Here is a 25,146-nt window from a genome sequence, read left to right as displayed (position 1 = left end):
AAAAGCTGAAATGTCTTCAGTCAATAAGTATTCAACCCCTTTGTTATGGCAAATCTAAATAAGTTAATGAGTAAAAACTCATCTCTGTACCCCACAGATGCAATTATCTGTACGGTCCCTCAGTCGAGCTGTGAATTTCTAACACACATTCAACCACAAAGACCAGGAGGGTTTACCAATGCCTCGCAAAGAAGGGAACCTATTGGTAGATGGGAAGAAAAAAAAGCAGACATTGAATGTCTTGAGTCAACAAGTATTCAATCCCTTTGTTATCCCATTGAGCATGATGAAGTTATTAATTACACATTGGATGGTGTGACAATACACCCAGTAACTACACGATACAGGTGTCTTTCCTAACTCAGTTGCCGGAGAGGAAGGACACCTCTCAGGGATTTCACCATGAGACCAATGGTTACTTTAAAACAGTTTCAACATTGTATTGATGCTAACTTAATTGACAGCCTGTACAGAATAAAAAATATTCCAAAACACGCATACTGTTTGCAACAAGACACTGAAGTAATACTGCAAAGAATGTGGCAAGGCAATTCATTTTTTGTCCTGTATACAAAGTGTTATGTTTGGGGCAAATCCAATACAACATATTACTGAGTACCACTTCATATTTTCAAGCATAGTGATGGCCGCATCATGTTATGGGTATACTTGTAATCGTTAAGGCCTGGGGTGTTTTTCAGGATAAAAAATAAACGGAATGGAGTTAAGCACAAGCAAAATCCTAGAGGAAAACCTGGTTAAGTCTGCTTTCCACCAGACACTGGGAGATTAATTAACCTTTCAGCAGGACAATAACCGAAAACACAAGGCCATATCTACACTGGAGTTGCTTACCAAGAGGACAGTGAATGTTCCTAAGTCGTCGAGTTACAGTTTTGACTTAAATGTACTTGAATTTCTATGGCAAGAACGGAAAATGGTTGTCTAGAAATGATCAACAAGTACTGTACTGTAACACCCTCTGGGCCATGTTCACTAACTACTGTAACACCCTTTGGGCCATGTTCACTAACTACTGTAACACCCTCTGGGCCATGTTCACTAACTACTGTAACACCCTTTGGGCCATGTTCACTAACTACTGTAACACCCTTTGGGCCATGTTCACTAACTACTGGGGCCATGTTCACTAACTACTGTAACACCCTCTGGGCCATGTTCACTAACTACTGTAACACCCTCTGGGCCATGTTCACTAACTAAACACCCTATGTTCACTGTAACACCCTCTGGGCCATGTTCACTAACTACTGTAACACCCTCTGGGCCATGTTCACTAACTACTGTAACACCCTCTGGGCCATGTTCACTAACTTCTGTAACACTCACTGGGCCATGTTCACTAACTACTGTAACACCCTCTGGGCCATGTTCACTAACTACTGTAACACCCTCTGGGCCATGTTCACTAACTACTGTACCATGTTCACTAACTACTGGGGCCATGTTCACTAACTACTGTAACACCCTCTGGGCCATGTTCACTAACTACTGTAACACCCTCTGGGCCATGTTCACTAACTACTGTAACACCCTCTGGGCCATGTTCACTAACTACTGTAACACCCTCTGGGCCATGTTCACTAACTACTGTAACATCCTCTGGGCCATGTTCACTAACTACTGTAACATCCTCTGGGCCATGTTCACTAACTACTGTAACACCCTCTGGGCCATGTTCACTAACTACTGTAACACCCCCTGGGCCATGTTCACTAACTACTGTAACACCCTCTGGGCCATGTTCACTAACTACTGTAACACCCTCTGGGCCATGTTCACTAACTACTGTAACACCCTCTGGGCCATGTTCACTAACTACTGTAACACCCTCTGGGCCATGTTCACTAACTACTGTAACACCCTCTGGGCCATGTTCCCTCTGGGCCATGTTCACTAACTACTGTAACACCCTCTGGGCCATGTTCACTAACTACTGTAACACCCTCTGGGCCATGTTCACTAACTACTGTAACACCCTCTGGGCCATGTTCACTAACTACTGTACCATCCTCTGGGCCATGTTCACTAACTACTGTAACACCCTCTGGGCCATGTTCACTAACTACTGTAACACCCTTTGGGCCATGTTCACTAACTACTGTAACACCCTCTGGGCCATGTTCACTAACTACTGTAACACCCTCTGGGCCATGTTCACTAACTACTGTAACACCCTCTGGGCCATGTTCACTAACTACTGTAACACCCTCTGGGCCATGTTCACTAACTACTGTAACATCCCCTGGGCCATGTTCACTAACTACTGTAACATCCCCTGGGCCATGTTCACTAACTACTGTAACACCCTCTGGGCCATGTTCACTAACTACTGTAACACCCTCTGGGCCATGTTTACTAACTACTGTAACATCCCCTGGGTAGCAGGGAGGTAATTTACTAGACTAGATCATAGTTTCCTCAGATTCCTGCGGGACAGAAAGATGATTGACTGTAATGTTTGGATGTTACGTTCCCCGGTTTCTGTGATGTTGTGGGTTTGTATGTATGTGTATGTACTTCAGGAAATGGCTTCCTGGATTCCCCCAAGGAGCTGATTGGTCGGCCCCATTGCAGATTGGTGCTGACCCCGTTAACCTAAGCTGGCATTGTTATTCAGTCTTATTGAAACATGTTCTCAGAACGTTCATTCATTATCTTCAAATAACCTACAATTTACATTCTCTGAACATTAATATAACCTCACCAGGAAAACAATCACGGAACCACAGTAAAACGTTCTAAGAACCTCCCTGCAACCTAAAAATTAAGTTCCCAGAACTGACAAAATGTTCACTTCTGTTCGAAGGACGTTTTAAAAAAGCATTCCTCTTTACTAGTCAGGTAACTTATGAGACTAGATCATAGTTGTGGTGTCAATTTAGACGTACAGTGTCGGCCGCATAGAAGTTTCCAATATTTTAAAACACATAGGCTCGTGTAAGTATGGGGTCGTTGGAAACTGGTGTCATATTTTAACTTAAAGGAAAAATACACTCAAATACAATAGTTTTGCATTTTTGTCATTAGTCCACTGTTGATACAGTACCAAAATGTTTCGCAAGACAAGTTTTCTTAGTTGACCTTCGGATCCTGATCGGTTGGTCTGAAATTCTTAGTTGACCCTTGGATCCCAGGTCGGATCCTGCTCGGTGGCCATGGACCTTGGGTCTGTGTGAAAATATGAAATACGGACCAGTTTCAAAATTATATTTGAAGAGTTTGAATGCTGTATGAATGATTGTGCAACACTTTTGAATGTGGGTCAAAAGGGAAATAAAATGTTTTTTCGCCCATCTACCAGTCGTCCCCGCCTCCCGCTAGCACAGCAGGTGGGAGGCTGGGGCGTCAGCGTGCACTAGCTAGCTTGATAGTTAGCGACGCCGTGTGCTTGCTTGAAAGTTAGCTATCACCCAGTGTCGCCTCCCATTTGCTGTGTAACGGAGTCCTCTTTAGGACTAGCTGGCTCCCTTACAATTAAATATTGCCGTTTTGAAACAGCAATAAAACTGCAGTAACTGCACTAACTTTGGATGCAGTATAATTACTGCATAATTACTGCAGTAAAAAAAACGGTATTATTTTGGACGCAGTATTTGCAGCATACTGCAGTTATACTGCAGTGTACTGCAGTTATACTGCACTATGACTGCAATCTTTTTTGTAAGGGCAAAGTTACCACACAGTGTCCTTCACTACCCGCCTGCCGAACACCTGCTTTCACCTGTTGTTAACAGAACTGGGGGAAAACAGCGCGAAGGACACTGTCTCACGGTGTACAGCTAGCTAGCTATCATTGTTGCCCCTGCCAATTCTTCTGTGGGGTTTATAGGCCGTTGGCATCCAACATTATTGTGCATTCATTTTAGGGCTAGGTGTCCCACCAGCGGGACAACTTCCTGTGAAACTGGAGGGCGTGCAATTCAAATAAATAATCATAAAAATTATGGATATTAAACATTTAGGTACATATGTGTCTTACATCGGTTGAAAGCTTAAATTCTTGTTAATCTAACTGCACTTTCCGATTTAGAGTAGCTATTACAGTGAAAACATGCCATGCCATTGTTTGAGGACGGTGCCCCACATAAAAAAATGTTTCAGCAGCACAGGTTTCATAAATGCATAAATAGCGATCAAATATTCAATTACTTTTTGAAAATCTTCCTCTGATTTGTCATCCAAATGGTCCCATCTATAACATGTAGTGTCATTTTGTTAGATAAAATCCTTCTTTATATCCCAAAAGGTCAGTTTAGTTGGCGCCATTGATTTGAGTAATTCACTCGTTCAACATGCAGAGAAAGGAATCTGAAAGTCTAACCCTAAAATGTATTTCAACAAGTCAAAATATTTACTCCTCAGTACCCTGAAATGTAATCAAACTATAATATTTCTTATGGAAAGAAGTATGTTCAATAGGAAACCGATTTTAGCAAGTGTGTCCTGTCTTCATGGCGCATGCAAACATGAATTTCCAAGACTGTGTCCCTGTACTAAAACTGATGTTTCTTATTTGTTTTTGAAGTTACAAGCTTGCAACCTTGAACATAGACTGTTGACACCCTGTGGAAGCCATAGGAATTGCATCCAGGGAACCAATTTTCAGTATGACCTTATACTTGCCATTCTAAGAAGATGGTCTCTCAAAAACAAAGTTCTGGTTGGTTTTTCTTTTGATTTTCTCCTACTATATCTATTGTGTTATATTCTCCTACATTATTTAAAGATTTCTACAAACATCAAAGCATTTTCTTTCCAATAGTACCAATTATATGCATATCCTGGCTTCAGGGCCTGAGCAACAGTCAGTTTACTTTGGGCAAATCATTCAGGCGGAAATTGAGAAAAAAGGAGCCTAGCCCTAAGTTAACAGCACCTTCTGTACTGGAGCACCCACACCTCCCGCCAGTCCTAACTTAAAAATTGACCATAGAAGTATAAAGAGGGTTTCCTGCAGGTGCAGGAATGCCCACATGCAGCAATCACCCGAAATGCAGGCTGCAATTCACCCTTCTCACTTGTTTTGGGATAGGAGGAGGATGCAGCAGAAAGGAGGGATAGTAGGCTTTGTAACATGAGTTTCTGAAACATGAGGTCGTTCTTTGCCTTTATGAAGAATAAACTGAATGAAAGAAAGTACAGGGAGGAAAAACCGACAGGGAAATCGTCTATATGAGTCTCCCCTGTGAGTGAAATGACCCCAAAAATTAGACGTCGGGCGGTGCTCACATGGTCATTTATATACATTGGATACTGAACGGCAAAGGGTCGGTGCTGCTCTTGGCTCCTATTTTCAAGACCTAAGCTATTAATGACTTGAGTCAAGTGTGATATTTGTCAGCATAAAGCTGAGTGACTCACTCATACACTGGTTTTGTGGCTTTAGTCCAAAATAAATATGTTGTACTATAATGCAGAGTTACCGACACATTCTTTGTGATCATCTTTAATAAATACAATTGTTGACCAATTTAAACCGCCCATGTTGTGTGTGCGAGAGGTAGATTGATAGCCTATCTAGGCTAGAGAAAATATTGTATCCTAATGTTGAAAGGCTGCCAATGTTTTGACTGTGTAAATCATGGTGGATAGGTATAAGAAATATCAGGACAACTTCTCTCTCCACTTAGGAATCTTTAATGAACTCTCCAGACAGTAGGCTACATGTTCTCTAGTATTCAGACCTGACATCAGACCGAGCACTTTGCGCCGTGGTATGGATTATTATTATCAAATAATTCAAAACCAATCTGAGGCTGTGTAGACTAATACTGTAAAGCATATCTATATTTACTTTAGAACAAAAATATAGGCTATTATAATGAGTTAGACCTGATTTAGGCATATAGAAATAGCATACCAAAATCTATTTAAATCACTCTTTAACACACAACACTCATCGCTGTACTACGTACGTCGTTTTTTGTTGTTGGTATCTGTACTTTAATATTTTTATTTTTGACAACTTTTACTTCACTACATTCCTAAAGAAAATATTTTACTCCATACACTTTCCCTGACAACCAAAAGTACTCTGTACATGTTTAATGCTTAGCAGGACAGGAAAATTGTCAAATGCTGAAGTTTAACAAGAGAACAAGTGCTCATCCCTACTACCTCTGGTCTGAATGACACACTAACACAAATATATATTTTGTAAATAATGTCTAAATGTTGGAGTGTGCCCCTGGCTAATCGTAAATTTAAAAAAAGGAAATTGTGCCATTTGCTTTGCATAAGGAATTTTAAATTATTTATCATTTTACTTTTACTTTTGATACTTAAGTATATTTTAGAAATGACATTTGCTTTTGATACTTAAGTGTATTTAAAACCAAATAATTTCAGACTTTTACTTTCACTTTTACTTGAGTGACTTAATATTAAGGTATCTATACTTTTACTCAAGTGTGACAATTGGGTACTTTTTCCACCACTGCATAGCGGGAATACTAATCTAGACCTACAAATCATAATCGTTGGGAATGCAGATGGGAGACTCCTGAACAGAATACCAGGCAGGCAGGCAGGCAGGCAGGCACTGCGAGTGGAGTTTACCAGTCAAATTGCCAGGGTTAGAGGTTCCAAATTCGTTCAAAATGTTATATTTCAATAGTACATCCACCACCACAGAGTGGCAGTAGGTAGCTTTTGTCACAGTCACACACACACACAAATAACTTGCCAATGCCGAAGAAGATATGTACATTTCCGGCTATGTCGCTTTGGTCGCCACGGTTCCACTTTCCACACGTGTCCAACCAGGTGCATTTGTTTTTCTTTGCGAGTTTTTTCCATATTTGATTTACGTAGCCTACTAGCTAGCTCGGCTATTTGGATGATATATCACATGTTATGTAGCCGCTAGCCAGCTAGCTATAGTAGCTAGCTATTTATTCCGACATTGATCACACGTGTGCGCGTATGTACGAAAAAGTCAACTTGTGTTTTTATATGCACGTATTTTGCTAGTCGAATTATGGTAACTAGTTAACGTTACATAGCTGCTAGCGGTCATGACTATCCATGCTGTCACATTTAGGAAATAATGGAAAACATTAATATGGTCTTTCTCTTACAGATAGAGAAAATAGGATATGCTGCAGCCACCATGCTAGGGACTCCAACATCCACCAAAAAAGGGGCACGTGAGAATTCCATGTTGTTTGAGATGTCTCGAATATCCCCTCTTCTATTTGAAGACACTCCTGAATTAATCTCATCAGTGGCACCTGATACAGTCGAGGGATGCAAAAAAAACAAAAAGAAGAAGAAAAAGACTAAAGCACTATCTGAACAGGGATCAGAAGAACTGGCAATTGAGCATAATCAAAAGGATGGTCACCAGTTGACAGTAGAGAAAAGGGGTGAAGAACCTAAACATAAAGAGCAAACAGTGACCGTGGTGGAGAAGGAGAGGAAGAAACTCAAAAAAGGAAAGCAAGAGAAGCAGCTAAATGTTGTTCACAGTGAAATGGAGGTACCAGATCCTGAGGAACAAACTGGTGGGAAAACAAAGAAAAAGTCAAAGAATCTTCAAACACAACATGTGGGAGCGGAGGGAGTGACTGCTGATGAGAAGAATATGAATAGCCGGAAGAATAAGAGAAAAAATAATGACATTGAGCCAGAACGGGTGATAGACAGTGTCCTCTCAAAGGCTGAGGTAGACATTTCAGCTGTAACTGCACCAGATGAGGCCAGAAAGAGTAAGAAGAAGCACAAGAACAGACAAACAGAACTTGAGGAGGGAGGGGAAAGCTGTCTGACAGTTTCAAGAACAGCAGAGGATCCAGAAATCATAGAACTGCACACTGAAACAGTCAAGAGTGGTGAACGTATGGTAACTGAGGCAGCGGAGAACGTAAAAGAGAAGAGGAAACAAAATAAGAAAAAACACAGAGAGAGTGAACTGAACGATTGTCCAGATAAAGCAGACCTTCCAGGTATAAAAGAACAAACTGAAAGAAAATTAAAGTCAAAGAGGTCGAAAACAGATGGAGGGTCTACAGCTGTGGAGGGCAGCGGGAGAAAGAAAAAACACCGCAGAGAGTCAGACAAGGGAATGGACAGTGTCCACTCTGCAGCAGATGTTTTGGATTTAGCTGTTCCAAATGACAACAGGACTCATGATGCTGGAACAAACGGTGAGACAGAGGAGGGTGCCCATTCAGTCATTGTTGAGACAGGGACCCAACACAACAACCCCTGCCTAAAGGAAGAAACTCTAAGGTGAGTAGATGGAAACCTGGTTCACTTGTATTGAAGTGTGAATCTAGCGTGTTTTGAAAGAGTGATTTCCTAAGTGAACACAACCATTGACAGTAGGGCAATTCCACAATAAGAGTGATGCTGAGACTCTGATTTTTCATTTTAATGTATGCCCAACAAAAAACAATGTTTGCAAAGTTAAACGAACCATACAAATCTTGGCACAATGATGACGTTTAACCATTTCCACTGAACATTTTACGAAACACTCATTTAAGCTACTTGTTGAACAGTGCAGAGGCAAAGATTGGTTACAGAATGAGTGCACCAGCTGCACGAACCCTCATTCTGTTGCCAAACTTTGAATCTGCACTGTTGTTCAACTAAATGTGCTTTTGTACAATTTTCTGCAGAACTTTAACTTTGCAATCATTGGTTTTTGTTTGACATTTTTAAAGTCAAATTAGTCCCCATATCACTTTGTTACTGTGGAGTCGCCCAGAGGCATTTGCTGGTGAAAACCAGACATTTTGTGAATGCAGTGTACCAGAATATAATTTTGAATTTTCTCCCCTCACTATGCTACAGTGTGGACGACTGGCAGGCTCTGAAGGATCTCAAAGACTTCATTCCCAATGTTGAGTCAAAGTCGGTTGGCGAGATCCATAAGATGATAAAGTATGATCTTGATCGATTCAAGGAATTCCGAAGACAAGGTAAGCTTATTCTTCAGTCACTCATGGTTCAATATTTTTGAGTGTTTATCGCAGCATTATGTAACATTGTAGCAATGATATGTAAGATGTTACTGTGTTTAGAGATGAGACTGAAAGTATTATCATGTTTTATCATTTTAGACCTAACCAGTTAAGCCCATGTGGAATCTTCTTGTTGTTCCCAGGCATTTCCCTGCGAAGTGGAAGATTCAATGTGCAGGAGAACGAACGACTCAGGAGTAACGTCTACGACTTCCTGTCTCTCACTGGAATTCAGAGTGGCTCTGAGCTCTTCCATCCACAGCGCTTCAAAGAGGAAGAAGCAAATATCAAGACATTGAAGAGGCAGCACAGATTCCATGAAAGAATAGGTGTGTCGTCTTGTAGCCAGGTTAATTCGATTAGAGAGCTTTCTGACAGCCGGTTTTTATCCACATTACATCCCTGTTCTTCAGCATTGTCTACAGTGGTCAAAAAAATATGCTTAGGAATTTCCCAGAAAACTGAACTCACCTCGTCCTAACCTGTTGTTCCAGGTGAAGGAATACCCAGGCCTTGGCATCAAGTCTATATTCGTGGGAGGAAAATGTTTGATGGCAGCAACTACAAGGGCAGGTAAGACCGGGCTAGTTACTATAAGGAAATGACCCTCACGGTCATAGACAGCTATCCCGGCTTACGTTATGTTGCCTCTAAATACAGTGTACGAAAGTATTGTAATATTGAATTTACATTTTCTTTAGTGTTCACAACTGTGCTCTTGTTCTAATATGAACCACTTCATGGTTTGCTCACATTGAGGCACTTTGAATGATTATTTCCTTGATTTCCTTACCGAAGGTTCACCAAAGAAGAGCTTCACTCTTTGAAAAAACTGCAGACGTTGCACGGCAACAAGTGGGCGAAGATCTCGCAGTTGACTGGCCGAAGCGAATCGTCCCTGGAGAAACGTTTCGCTCAAATGTGTAAGTCGTTGGGAATTGTTCACCCCACCCCACCGCCTTAGTTTTTGTTGATGAAGTGGAAGAGAGGAATATCCAGCATCGTGGCACATTTTCTTTATCACAGTACATATTCTGCAGTTCTATCACTCATGCAATGATGGTATCACACATGCAATGATGGTATCACACGTGTAATGATGGTATCACACATGCAATGATGGTATCACACATGCAATGATGGTATCACACATGCAATGATGGTATCACACATGCAATGATGGTATCACACACGCAATGATGGTATCACACACGCAATGATGGTATCACACACGCAATGATGGTATCACACGTGTAATGATGGTATCACACATGCAATGATGGTATCACACATGCAATGATGGTATCACACATGCAATGATGGTATCACACACGCAATGATGGTATCACACACGCAATGATGGTATCACACACGCAATGATGGTATCACACACGCAATGATGGTATCACACATGCAATGATGGTATCACACACGCAATGATGGTATCACACACGCAATGATGGTATCACACACGCAATGATGGTATCACACACGCAATGATGGTATCACACACGCAATGATGGTATCACACACGCAATGATGGTATCACACACGCAATGATGGTATCACACACGCAATGATGGTATCACACATGCAATGATGGTATCACACACGCAATGATGGTATCACACACGCAATGATGGTATCACACACGCAATGATGGTATCACACACGCAATGATGGTATCACACACGCAATGATGGTATCACACACGCAATGATGGTATGATGGTATCACTCATGCAATGATGGTATCACACACGCAATGATGGTATCACACACGCAATGATGGTATCACACACGCAATGATGGTATCACACACGCAATGATGGTATCACACACGCAATGATGGTATCACACACGCAATGATGGTATCACACACGCAATGATGGTATCACACACGCAGTGATGGGCAGTGATGGTATCACACACGCAGTGATGGTATCACACACGCAGTGATGGTATCACACACGCAATGATGGTATCACACACGCAATGATGGTATCACACACGCAGTGATGGGCAGTGATGGTATCACACACGCAGTGATGGTATCACACACGCAGTGATGGGAAGTGATGGTATCACACACGCAGTGATGGTATCACACACGCAGTGATGGTATCACACACGCAGTGATGGTATCACACACGCAGTGATGGTATCACACACGCAGTGATGGGCAGTGATGGTATCACACATGCAGTGATGGCCCAAGGAGATAAATTGTGGTGTGTTTCAAGTAACTTCGTTGTTGTTGTAATATCCAAAACAAATGTGGCAGTTCCACCAAGTACAGATTACAGCTTTAATATATTGACTCTGACATCCTTGCCGGACATCCTGCTCCACTTATCTTTTTGGGAAAATGGTTGTTAGCTTTGTATGACCTGGGGCAATGTTCACGCTTTGTTTGGTGTGTATTTCTCAGCTGCAAACCGAGGCGTGTGGACTGAGGAAGAACTGAAAAGACTAATGGAAGCTGTGCGGAAGCACCTGGTGGGACAGGCAGAGCCTGGCAGTGGACCAGCCACCGTCAGGAAAGACCATCTGTACAACAACATCCCCTGGACAGATGTGTGCCAGGAGGTTGAAACGCGCCACTGGTCTCAGTGTCGAATAAAATGGTGGGCAGGGGGTTTGAGGAGTCATGTGACAAAATAAACAATTCCCATTGAATTGTTCACACAAACGTTTAGATTCAGAACATTTGTCTGACTTTTTAGACTGTCTTTGGTTTTGTTTTTCCAGGTTGACTGTTTTGAAGCACAAAATGGCATGTGGACAACCAGTATTCAGTGGCGGCACACAATCCTTACAGGGCAAAGTGGATTTGATCAAAGCGTAAGTGTGCTCATTTCCATTCAATCTATGCGATGGTGAATCTGTTTTTTTGCTACTTTGTTTTAGGATTTATTAGCCCAGTCTAGTGTCGTTGACTTCGACCTTTCTGAAGTGTTCTGATAGATACACAGGACAAAAGGTAGACGTTTGGTCCTGATATCTGCATGTGAAACTGTTGCATGGTGAATTTTTATCCATGTCATTTTTGACCTTCAAGGTTGAATGCAATGCAGATAGAAGATGCTGCAGATATCGACTGGGAAGAAATTGCTTACACAATTGGGTAAGAGGTTGTTATTAAACACAGATTGTTGTTTTAGACAATGTGTCATGGATGACCTTATTGTGTTTATTAAAGGTGACATTTTCACCGGGGGAGATTTGTATTGGGTTGGCATTCACTTTTAGGATTGTCTAAGTCTCTGAATACAACACTGAGATCAATGCATGACAAACCCTTTACAAATGTTTTCCATCTTCTAGGAGTGTGGAATTCAACAGTGCATGTCAGTGTGATGTACGTGTGTTTTAATGCAGTGCTATGTGCTAACATTTGTATGTATTTCATTTAAGGGATGTCACGCCGCGCTACATTCAGACACACTACTACAGGTTAAAGGTAGCCAGCGTTCCGATGTGGCAGAGCATGTCCTTCTGTGGTAGGTGTACGCTACTGTCATAAACACTATCCTCTTATTTTACAGGGCAGGGCAGTGGAGAGGATAGAGAGTGGGTCAGGTTCGAACCCAGGCTCACAGCAGTAGTACACAGTACCTGGGAGCCCGAGGCAGCGGCTTAGACCACCTCTCTATCGCTGGGTTTTTAGCATTTTGTTAGTGATTCACACTTATCAATTCTATGATCAGTGACGACATTGTTTAGTATTTTACCTTTATTTAACTAGGCAAGTCAGTTAACAAATTATTATTTTCAATGGTGGCCTAGGAACAGTGGGTTAACTGCCTTGTTCAGGGGCAGAACGACAGATTTTTACCTTGCTCTAACCACTAGGCTACCTGCCACTCCAGAAATAAAGGGAGAGGAAATGTTGCTATGTCCCCCTTGACTGTACTATTTAAATATAATAATACTTTGGGGAAGAGAGGTTTGATATAGTCCCAAGTTACACTTATTCCCTATAAAGTGCACTCCTTTTGACCATGGTCAAAAATTGCACACTATATAGGGACTAGAGTGCCGTTTGGCACGCACATGGTTTGGTGGAACCATTTACATATTTAATTTCTGTGTATTCTTTTCAGAGATCATCGACTTCCTCAACAGTAGAGTTCTCCCCAATTTTGAAGAGCGCCTCCAAGTTCTGAGAAACTCAGGAGAGATGGTGTCCAGAAACGATCCTCAAGAGCTCTTTCTCCTCTCTGAGATCTTTGATAATGAGGACAGTGACTACTACAGTGAGGTTCAGAACAGTTAAAAACAAAGCACGTGGACCTTGCTTAAGTTCCCTGTGGGGGTAGCTGTGTGCCCGCTCTTTCATTGTGATTAATGACGATCAACTTAGTTGTAATTAAATGTTAGTTTGGTTTTCTGTAAGACATTACAATGTCATCACCCCATAACGATTACTTTGATGTAATGCATTTTGAGTGAATACTCCGGTGACCAGCTGTGTAATTGTTTTGTATTGTGTGTTTGAAAAATCTGACTGAGGGGACATTTTTATAGTCCCTTTTCTTTTTGAGAATAAATGTCTCCTGGCTTCTAGTTGCTCTGTCTTCACCCATTGTGAGCATGTTTATGAAAATCACTAAACCAAAGCCTCTTAGCGATTGACTACAATTAACAGAGCTGACAACTGGTGTTGGCATCATACATTTTATTTAGTTATGTGAATGTATTTGACTGCTTCCAGTTGTGCTTTGTTGAAGCTTTTCTGTTTCTGTCTACTGTCAGCATGTTTGATAGACATGACATACCCATGGGGTCGTAATGGAAACCCAGTCTGCACAAGATTCTCAAACAGGAGTATCTGAACTCTGCACAACAGGGCATGGAACAGAAGCAATGAAACCCATGTCTCATTTATTACACATGTAGTAATGTACTGATAAAGAAACATGGGCTAACAGTATTAAGTGTGTAAGAAAAGGAAATTACATTATGATTCCCTCTTCAAGAAACAGCAATAGTGTGAAGACATTATCCATCGGCAGTCTAACAGTTGAAAGGAATGGGGATACCTAGCTAGTTGCACAAATGAGTCAAGTCAAGGCTTTGGGTGCAGTTGCCACTAGGGGAAACCTCACCCTGGAGTGGTTCAGACACGCAGACCAGCCATGGCCCTTTCAAGGGGATCACTGCTCCAGTACCCATGGTCCCAGCCCAAGAACCAGCCAGTGAACGTAGGAGGCTCATGACCTTGCTTTAACTTCACTATGGGTGTACTGCTGTCCCGCTTGGTAGGGTCTGTCTCTATGTAACGAACAGCTGACCACAGAACAGGAAATAGGCAGGAGCAGTGAGGAAAGAGAACAGTTCATTTAATGAATCGGCACATTTAAGTTCCCATCAGCATTTGTATCAGGTAATTAATTATGTGATCTTGTTTTAAACCCATCATTGCTTACCTGAGGCAATACCCTCTGTCTTCTCCTCCTCATGAGCTTCACCTCCGATCCAAACAAAGATCTGATGGGTACATGGAAAATAGCGCATCAACAGGGGTGCATTATTAGCAAAAACAGAGTTAGACACGTTCAGCAGGATGACACGTTCAGCAGGATGCAACGTTTCTGAACGTCCAGATCTAAATATGCTATGTAGAACAAACAAGCCCCTCACGTGGAATAAGGAATCACTTTGGTTCTTTTCATGGCATTTCTACAATGTTCGGCTACTGAATGTGGCTCTGGTTGCACCTTAACAATCCCTCTACTAGTCACCTGTTCCCAGGTGTCCAAGAGCATGACATCATCTGGGGCCAGGTCTTCTTGTGTCATCTCCCCAGGCACCTCTTCAATCTGTGGAAATAGTATTGTGGCATTTTGACAACAGGCCAGGTCACTGCACATTCAGGAGGACATGGAAATGGTTTCCCACACTTATGTATAACATGTGGATCAAAGGCTAATGGAAATGGAATTTGTCCAAATGGATATTCAAATCATGTCAAACATGAAAACAGGAATGAAGCAAAGTGCTATACTACAGTTATAACAGGGCAGACTCACAACGAACTGTCCAGTTTTGTTGGAGCAGGCAAACAGGCGTGGTGGATGAATGTCCATTTTGTTTTTCAGTCTGGCTGAGGTACGGTAGTCTGCTTTGCCTCCCAGAGTATCCCAAAAGTCATCTTGACACACAAACACATACATACAATTGCGGATCTGGAAGATGGAGCTGATGGATAAGCTTTGTCTTGTATCCTCATAATCAGTAACATTCTGTGGCTATTTGCTAAACACCATTTCCCTGTGAATTCGACTGCTGACAGGGAACGTACCTGCTTCTTCACCCTCGGCCAACTCTGAGGCTGAGACCCCTAGACGGTCACTTAGCTTTTGAGCTCCATGTTTCTCACTGTCACTTGTCCCCTTTCCCACCCATATGAAGGAGGACGCCGGGGTCACCAGCACAAAGACATCGTTGGAGTTCAGATTTGAGGCAGCAGCATCAACCTTGAGTGGAGAGAGGAAGAGAGGAGGCAGTGAAAATACTGTACACTGGAGGTACTAACTAGAGTTCTGCCATGGCAAACGGACTGTAGTCATCTTCACCAAGAAACCAACCATACATCACAATAGCTGGCTACTCAACTATCTACTGGGGTGTATTAGTGTAGTTTCGGCTTGTTTGCTTCCGTTTGGATCCTAGTGAATACACCAAGAGTAACCAAATAGGTGAACCTACAAAACATCCTTTGTTGAGCTCTTCCCACCTCACCTTCCATCTCCTGTTACTCACCTCTATGGCACGTGTGCAGCCAGCAGGGTTGGACCGCACCTGGAAAAGCTGTGTGTCTGCAGCCTGAGCCTGGCCACCCTCTCTGGAGGTACCACCCTGGTGCACTACCATCGGCTGCCCTCCGAAAAGACTCATGAGGTGGGCAGGCTCCTTACCCTGGATCACCCGCACCTTCATCACGGTAGAAACAGATAGAAAATCATAGAGTGAGTCAGAAACCTAGCTTTAAACCTAACCTTCCCTCATTTCATTTCATTTTACAGACCAATGCTCTGACCCTGTTGATATCCGTGTCTGAATCCTGGCTTAGGCAGGCCACCCCAGCGACAACATTTTCCGTCAAGATAGAACCGCAAAAGGGGCAGAAATGCAATCTACTGCAAAGATAGCCTACAGAGTTCTGTCATATTGTCAAGGTCTGTGCCCAAACAGTTCGAGCTTCTACTTTTAAAATTCCACCTTTCCTGAAATAATTCTCTCACTGTTGCCGTTCGTTATAGACCCCCCACAGCCCCCAGCTGTGCATTGGACACCATTATTGAATTGATTGCCACCCATCTATCTTCAGAGATTGTACTGTTAGGTGACCTAAACTGGGATATGTTTAGCACCCCGTCCGTCCTACAATCTAAGCTAGATGCCCTCAATCTCACAAAAATGATCAATGAGCCTACCAGGTACAACCCTAAATCTGTAAACATGGGCTCCCTCATAGATATCATCCTGACCAACTTGCCCTCAAAATACACCTCTGCTGTCTTCAACCAGGATCTCAGTGATCACTGCCTCATTGCATGTGTCCGTAATGGGCCCGCACTCAAACGACCACCCCTCATCACTGTCAAACGCTCCCTAAAACACTTCAGCGAGCAAGCCTTTCTAATCGACCTGGCCCGGGTATCCTGGAAGGATATTGACCTCGACCTGTCAGTAGAGGAAGCCTGGTTGTTCTTTAAAAGGGATTTCCTCACCATCTTAAATAAGCATGCCCCATTCAAAAAATGTAGAACTAAGAACAGATATAGCCCTTGGTTCACTCCAGACTTGACTTCCCTTGACCAGCACAAAAACATCCTGTGGCCTACTGCATTAGCATCGAATAGCCCCCGAAATATGCAACTTTTCAGGGAAGTCAGGAACCAATATACACAGTCAGTTAGGAAAGCTAAGGCTAGCATTTTCAAACAGAAATTTGCATCCTGTAGCACTAATTCTTAAAGGTTTTGGGATATCGTAAAGTCCATGGAGAATAAGAACACCTCCTCCCAGCTGTCTGAGGCTGAAGATATACCGTCACCACCGATAAATCTACGATAATCGAGAATTTCAGTAAGCATTTTTATTTTTTTATTTTACCCTCTTTCTCCCCAATTTCGTGGTATCCAATTGTTAGTAGCTACTATCTTTTCTCATCGCTACAAATCCCGTACGGGCTCAGGAGAGATGAAGGTTGAAAGTCATGCGTTCTCCGATACACAACCCAACCAAGCCGCACTGCTTCTTAACACAGCGAGCATCCAACCCGGAAGCCAGCCGCACCAATGTGTCGGAGGAAACACCGTGCCCCTGGAAACCTTGGTTAGTGCGCACTGTGCCCTGCCCGCCACAGGAGTTGCTGGTGCGCGATGAGACAAGGATATCCCTACCGGCCAAACCATCCCTAACCCGGACGACACTATGCCAATTGTGCGTCACCCCACGGGCCGGTTACGACAGAGCCTGGGCGCGAACCCAGAGTCTCTGGTGGCACAGCCCTTAACCACTGCGCCACCCGGGAGGCCCAATAAGCTAGTATAATGCTAGTAAAACTAAATGCATGCTCTTCAACTGATTGCTGCCCGCACCTGCCCGCTCGCCTAGCATCACTACTCTGGATGGTTCTGACTTAGAATATGTGGACAACTACAAATACCTAGGTGTCTGGTTAGACTGTAATCTCTCCTTCCAGACCTACATTAAGCATCTCCAATCCAAAATTAAATTTAGAGTCAGCTTCCTATTTCACAAGGTCTCCTTCACTCATGCTGCCAAACATATCCTCGTCACACGTGCTCCAGCAGGTATATTTCACTGGTCATCCCCAAAGCCAACACCTCCTTTGGCCGCCTTTCCTTCCAGTTCTCTGCTGCCAATGACTGGAACGAATTGCAAAAATCTCTGAAGCTTGAGACTTATATCTCCGTCACTAAATTTAAGCATCAGCTGTCATAGCAGCTTACCGATCACTGTACCTGTACACAGGTATACTGTACCTGTACACATCTGTAAATAGCACACCCAACTACCTCATCCCCATTTTGTTATTTATATATTTTTGCTCTTTTGCACCCCAGTATCTCTACTTGCACATCATCAACTGCACATCTATCACTTCAGTGTTAATGCTTAATTGTAATTATTTTTGCCACATTGGCCTATTTATTGCCTTACAACATTTGCACACACTATACATAGATTTTTCTTTTGTGTTTTTGACTGTACGTTTGTTAATCCCATGTGTAACTCTAACTCTGTGTTGTTGCTTTTGTCGCACTGCTTTGCTTGATCATGGCCAGGTCGCAGTTGTAAATGAGAACTTGTTCTCAACTGGCCTACCTGGTTAAATAAAAGGTGAAAAAAATATTATAACAATCCATGACCATGGAAACGTATTCATATAGATTCAGCGTCTGCAGACAAAACAACTGACTAATATTGTTCAATTCTGTAATCCAGTGCATCTTGATTAAAAATTATCTGGACCGTATTATCGGGGCCAGACAGCGACAAATCAAACGATCCAGTCACCTGTACTGCCCCTCCTCCCAACTCGTCATCCAGCTGAGCAGCCAAGATGGCCGAGGCACCAATTTCATCCTGGCTAGAATCCACTCCTTGCCTGTGAAAAAGGAGTGCTTTTCAAGTGCTATTCACATACATTTATGCTTAGGTTATATCATACAGTATATAGTTGGTTTAGATGTGTCTGATGCAGTATGTAACAAAAGCCCTGGTCCACATAAATGATGAAGATACAGTAACGATAGAAGGACAATAGCAGTTTCTGCTGTAAGACTATGTAATAACACATAAAGCTTCCAGAAGGATAATCTCCATTGTCTTTACCATATGTAGATGACCTGTCCGTTACGCCCTCCATGCTGGTAGTAGTAGAGGATGATGTAGCTGTCTCCCCCATAGAATCGTCCATAAGTGGAGGGCTCCACAGGCACCTTGTCAGCTCCCTCAATACGCCAGATCTATGGAGGTTAACAAGTAAACACAGCTCTTACTAGTAGTCGTCCATGAATGGAAAAAAGGTAACACCCCTTGCAGTTCTTTTCTCAAGGCTTGTTTGTGAGATTGTGACACCTTTTTGGTGGGTGTGCAGGCCCACAGTGGTAACCCTTAGGGGCTGTAAGTATCCCTTTTCTGAGGACACGACTATCCTAAACCTTGAAACACAATATTTAAGGTTAACTACCATCGTACTATATGGTGTTTACTCAGGAAACTCCAGTGTCCCCGGGAAAAAATGTTTTCCTCACCTGCTTCTCTCCATTCCCCTCGTCCACCATCCCATGCTGAGCCGCCATGGCATCCGAGTGATGGAGAGTGGAGGCATCGAAGGGCACCTTCTTGATCTTGGCGATTTTGTTGGACACGTAGGCGGTTCCCAACCCCACTGTATGGTCCGCGTCACGTCAGATTTTGAAGAACTGCTTGAACAGAGGGGTCTCCCCATTCTCAGGTAGGATCTGGATCTGGGTGTGTTTCGGGTAGCCCATCTTTGTGATAAACTGTTCGGCAGCACTCATCACTGCACTTCTCTCCTCTTTGTTAGCGTCCTTACCTGTTTTTATTCCAAATAAACTCATGATTAAACTGCAAAGGCAGAAGAACTAAGTGATTTCCAGGCACAACAGTATTCAAAAGTAGTGTCTAATCTAAGGGAACATTAAAGCTTGGGGTTTTACAGTCAAAAGAAGTCATAGAGACCAGCTGCTGAGAAGAAACCAATACCTTTCCAGACAAAGATCCTGCCATTGGGGCCATTGTCCAAGATAAAGCAGTCACTTGACTCCAGGGCATTCTGTGAAAACGGGTTCTCCGATGATACCATATCAATGCCCATATCCCCACTGGCATTAGACACCTTTTGAAAAAAAAACATTTCAATGTAATATTGGTATTTGAAGGTCTGCTCAAAAACTGCTTATTACATAATATTTAACGATTCAATTGTTTAATTCGAAAATGGATCTGACCTTGTATAATTTCGCCAGCTTCCTATTGGACACGTCTGTATTTGTGTCATCTGCTTTTGCCTCAGGCAAATCGGGTTTGGGTCCAAGAATCTGGTATAAGACTACGAGAGTCAGGCATCTCACAGCAAATTATCACAATTATGTTAAAAAGTAACTAACTATAGATGTTTATTAGAAGAAAATAAACAGTTACATGATTTGAAGTGTATAGAAATTAACCCTTTTTTTACCGTCCCTTTCTCCTTATTGAAAGACCCACCTCCAGCATCTTCTCACATTCTGCCCCCTCGTCACATATGTACAACTCAGCCCGCCCACATCGTTCATTGTCACGGATATCCTTTGACACCTGAGTGGCCTTCAGCTTCTCAAAGTTATTGGCCTTTGAACCACACCATTGATAGACCTCCTGTCATAGAGACGAGTGAAGATTATCAGTACAGTGGACCAAGTGTAATAGTGTAGCTCCTCTGCCTGTTGACTATGTTAAAGCATACCGCAACGTATACAAATCATATTTTACATTATTCATGACAAAAACGGTATTGTTTTCAAAGTGGATTACTTACAATAACAGCTTACGAACATGGGCAATGACTCTACAGTCTTAGCCTACAGTGTACAAATACATTTACACTAAAATCTGCAAATAATTTCACTAAATTAAATCAGTATATGTTTCCTTGATTTGTACATAATGTAGATAGTTTGCTGTAGAAACTCTTATAGATTTCTGTGAACTCACGTTGCCCAGGTCGAGGATAAAGATGTCTCCCTGGTTGAAGCTGTCCCAACTGACTGCTACCTCTGTGGCTCGAACCACACGCCGACCCCTGACCTGGAGCATACGCTGCACCTTAACCTCATTGGACACCACATGCTTGAACCCTGAAGCCACACCCCCTTTCTAAGGTAAAGATTGGGAAGATAATCAGTAAGGTAAGTGGATGAGTTCTTGAGATAAGTAAATACATTTAACAAACTTATTGAATGTCTTTCAACATTGCCAGTAAAAAGCACGAGCTGACACACACCCCAAAACGATGGTGGAGGTGCTAACTAACGGAATAGTAAACTGTGTAAAAATAAATACATTATCGCATACTCTATATATACCATATGCATCCAACAATTTAACAGGTAAACCAACATTTTGGCCCACAGTACCTTCTACCCAGCACACAGTTCCTTCTTGGGTAGAAGGTACTGTGAACACTGTAGAAGAGACTGTGCCAAAACGTTGGTTTACACATTCAATTGTTAGTCGCACACGTAGACTGTGCGACTTCCTTTGTTTCTCTTTACACGCTTTTGAACATTACCATGTACTTCAGTCCAGTTTTGAAGTAGCCTGAAAATGTTCTTGACTCGTAACCCTGCACCTCACGGTACTGAATAGGTTTGCCACCCAGGTAGTCATCTAATTGGATGGTAAAAATGGCTGCTGCTCCACTCTCATCTTGTGTACAGTCATCTCCTGCAAGACCAGAGAAATAATGAATGGTCACATTTCAAACATTATTTTCACAAATAATGGAATGGATTTCAATTGTAAAAGTGCATAAGCACACATCAGTGAACTGAAATGTACAAACACTGTACAACATTTCAAGAAATACAGTCATTCCGACCAGATCAAGTTTTACCTTGCCAGAAGTGAAGGTCATACTGTAGATGCCCAGAACGTTGCTTAATGGTATTAAGAACAAGGTATGCGTCCCCTGAGTAGAACCCGCCATACAGACTCTCTGGCACGGCCACCAGGTCCAGACTCTCAACTCTCCATACCTGGATTCCAGGCTTCTTCCCGGCCCTCTTAAACTCAGGGTGGTGCGCCATGCTATATGGGGCAGGAAAAACTTCCCATTCAACTTTGATACGTGTCCCTAGGATAGCCTGGAATCCAGACCTGTTTTGTGATAACATTCCACTCCGAACTGATAGATAGATTTAGGGATCATGTGCCAGTTAAGAGTTCAAATAAGGTCTGTGGAGAGGCACAGCAGTTAAACCAGAGATGTTCTCTAATGTTGATACAGGTTTTGATTTCACCACTCACTCACAAATAACTTGTCTGAGCAGAGAAAGAGATGAGGGAGGGCTCTCATATCTCCAGCCAATCAGTAGCATTAGTCTCATCTTGCCCAAGGGCTTTCTCCATTATCCTCCCCCACACATGATAAACTAGGCTAGTCCCATCCCAAAAACAAAGAGGAGTGAGTGAGTTCATTTTGCATGGCCTGGTGCCCCGGGTGGGCGGAGTTTAAACATTTTAGACCATTCCATTGGTCCTTAAGTGAAATCTCCACCCAACCGGGGCACCCTGCCATGCAAAACACTGGCCATTGTTTCAGCTGCCAACATTATTTTTCTTGCCTGGCTACCAATCCGCATCACTCCGGCCAAATGCCTCACCCACTAACATTTCTTCTCCATTATAACCAATAGAGCAGTCAAATTAAATTCCGTATGAGTCATCAGGCAATATTTTTCCCCCCTACAATAAAACCACCTTCTGCATGGATGATGTTCTCATGTCAGCTGATAAAACATTATTTTGCCCTGGTTTAATTAACAGATACTAGTTATATCCTTTGTGGGTTAACCTACTTTCCCTTTTTTTCCCACTTTTCAGAAAACTAATTAGTGAACACAGATTAAACCTGGTCCTGGACTGAAAAACACTTTAGAATTGAGAATCTCCATTGAAGACCCTTCTTAGTCCAGGACTAAGATTAATCTTTGTCCAGGGAACTGGCCCTATATCATGCCTAGGGCTTATATTGCAGTTTATAAACGGCCCAAGAAACATCTCACGATTATTGTGCAAGGGAGTCATTAATCATGAGATAAGGTACTACTTGAGGGAGTGCCTCATGACTACCCAACATCTCATAAATTAACATTTGAGAAGATAAGGAATTCAATTAAGAAATGTTTTCTAATGTAGAAAACAACTGTATACAATTTAAATTGTAACATGTATTCAACATCCTACTGGATGGAACATCTTAACTTTGTTTTAACAAAAACAAAAATCCACGACATTTCATTGTCGTTTCTGACTTTCAATGAGGAAGGCAATCAAGAGAAATGGAGGACATAATAAGCTATTATAAAGTTGTAAACTTTTAATGTCAAAACAAATCTTCATTCAAAACAAAGTAGCCTACCTGGTGTGCAATAATAAATAAACGAGTATGCTTGTAGTTAGCGGCTAGTATCAAGAGGTTGCCCAGCGATAAAGTGACACCGCGCTTCCGTAGATTGTGCGGGATAAAAATGACTGTATGGGCGACTCCCTTCTGCGCCAGGTACAGGTAACTGCCAAAATAAAGGAAACATCAACATACATCGTCTTAATAGATCGTTTGGCCACCGTGGATGGCTACGTTTAGACAGCCCAGTTCTGATATTTTTCCATGTAATATAATCACAAAATGTTTTTCAAACCTGATCTGATTGGTCAAAATTTGTGAAATAAAGATCAGAATTGGGCTACCGATGACCCAACAGCTTCAATGCACATTGGCATACATTCTACAAGCGTCTGGAACTATATTGGAGGGATGCTACACCATTCATCCACAATTTGGTGTTTTGTTGATGGTGGAGGAAAACGCTTTCTCCACCATCAATTCTGGAGGAAAACGCTCCTGAATCTCCCATAAGTGTTTAATTGGGTTGAGATCTGGTGACTGAGATGGCTATCCATAGTAAAACAATATATATATATATAGTATTCCAATAAAACTATTATATTCGAATCCAGAAGAAAGATCTATCAGATCAGATTGTGTCCTTTAGGAGTCCAATAGGACTGGTTCCAAAATCTGATCGGATTTTCTTTTGGATTCAGGATTTTTTATTGGAATCCTATAGTGTAGTAACGCCGTATAATCAGCATTTTCAAAAGCGTTTAAGAAATATATTACCTTCAACAGTGTTATCTTGTGATCAATCCATCAATGTTTTTGAATTATTGGTGTCGTAAAACATGTTGCTAACGGGTTAGCAATTATCATGTTTGACATTTCAGTGGAAATACCCGGCCATGGGAGTCTCCTGCCATGGAGCGGGACTGGACGCCGTGCCTGGACTGGGCACCGGCGCAGAGGGAGTCTCCTGCCATGGAGCGGGACTGGACGCCGTGCCTGGACTGGGCACCGGCGCAGAGGGAGTCTCCTGCCATGGAGCGGGACTGGACGCCGTGCCTGGACTGGGCACCGGCGCAGAGGGAGTCTCCTGCCATGGAGCGGGACTGGACACCATGCCTGGAAGCTCCAGACCGTTGACCGTCGCAGAAAGTTCCGGACTGTGGAACGTCGTAGGAGGTTCCGGACTGTGAACCGTCGCCGGAGGTTCCGGACTGTGAACCGTCCCCGGAGGTTCCGGACTGTGAACCGTCGCCGGAGGTTCCGGACTGTGAACCGTCGCCGGAGGTTCCGGACTGTGAACCGTCGCCGGAAGCTCTGGACTGTGGACTGTCGCTGGAAGCCTGGTGTGTGGAGCCGGCACACGTGGCACTGGACCGGTGACACGCACTTCAGGGCGAGTGCGGGGAGCAGGCACAGGCAGTACCGGGCTGGGGAGGTGCACTGGTGACCTGGTGCTTGGAGCTGGCACAGATGGTACCGGGCTGAGATGGTGCTCCTCAGTACGCCTGCGCTGCAGCATACTCCTTGCCAAAACCTCTCTCCGGTGTCTCTCATTACCTTCCTCTATCAACTCCCACACAGGCTCTGGCACTCTCTGCTGCTTGACTGCTAGCTCCGCCGACCACCCATCGTGCCCCCCCCCAAAAAAAATATTAGGGTTGTCCTTGGGCTTTCTGTGGGTGCGAACCCTGGCATCATCACGATCCTCCCTTTTTTCCTTCCGTCTGCCGCCAAGGAAGGATTTCACATCCTCTCAAGTCCAAAACCACCTCACCTCATGTTCACGCTGCTTGGTCCTTTGTTGGTGGGATCTTCTGTCACGGTTGTGTGGAGAGACGGACCAAGGCGCAGCGTGATTAAAGTTCCACATATTTATTTACGCGAAACTTCCAAACAAAAAGAAACAAACAACGAACCGTGACATCTGAGGTTCCAGATGCACTAACTCAAAACAAGATCCCACAAAACACAGTGGGGCTGC

At 43.0% G+C, this 25,146-nt stretch overlaps 1 protein-coding gene and 1 pseudogene across 3 annotated transcripts; one reads left to right on the top strand and one right to left on the bottom strand.

The window, feature by feature from the left end:
• Positions 1-6,628: 6,628 nt before the first annotated feature.
• LOC118366303 (transcription termination factor 1-like) lies at positions 6,629-13,561 on the top strand. 3 transcript variants are annotated; one of them, XM_035748863.2, is made up of 11 exons: positions 6,629-6,789; positions 7,106-8,256; positions 8,824-8,951; positions 9,137-9,322; positions 9,488-9,566; positions 9,792-9,916; positions 11,424-11,619; positions 11,744-11,836; positions 12,054-12,119; positions 12,410-12,495; positions 13,099-13,561. In XM_035748863.2, the coding sequence occupies exons 1-11, from the start codon at positions 6,712-6,714 to the stop codon at positions 13,269-13,271; spliced, it is 2,361 nt and encodes a 786-aa protein (XP_035604756.1). In that variant the 5' UTR covers positions 6,629-6,711; the 3' UTR covers positions 13,272-13,561. The 3 variants fall into 3 exon arrangements, with proteins under 3 accessions (XP_035604756.1, XP_035604758.1, XP_035604757.1); XM_035748865.2 differs by lacking the exon at positions 6,629-6,789 and adding an exon at positions 6,796-6,946; XM_035748864.2 differs by lacking the exon at positions 6,629-6,789 and adding an exon at positions 6,796-7,006.
• Positions 13,562-13,653: 92 nt separating this feature from the next.
• Positions 13,654-24,074, bottom strand: LOC118366304 (gelsolin-like; annotated as a pseudogene).
• Positions 24,075-25,146: the final 1,072 nt, after the last annotated feature.

Source organism: Oncorhynchus keta, chromosome 33, assembly GCF_023373465.1.
Source record: "Oncorhynchus keta strain PuntledgeMale-10-30-2019 chromosome 33, Oket_V2, whole genome shotgun sequence".
In the NCBI taxonomy this organism is placed as follows: Eukaryota; Metazoa; Chordata; class Actinopteri; order Salmoniformes; family Salmonidae; genus Oncorhynchus; species Oncorhynchus keta.
This window is presented reverse-complemented; position numbering and strand designations above follow the sequence as displayed.

Bases quoted from the DNA above. Each gene is read 5' to 3' on its own strand.
- LOC118366303 (XM_035748863.2), top strand. From the start codon at position 6,712: ATGCCGAAGAAGATATGTACATTTCCGGCTATGTCGCTTTGGTCGCCA. The intron at 6,790-7,105 runs GTGCATTTGTTT...TTTCTCTTACAG, and splicing joins TTCCACACGTGTCCAACCAG to ATAGAGAAAATAGGATATGC. The intron at 11,837-12,053 runs GTAAGTGTGCTC...TTGACCTTCAAG, and splicing joins AAAGTGGATTTGATCAAAGC to GTTGAATGCAATGCAGATAG.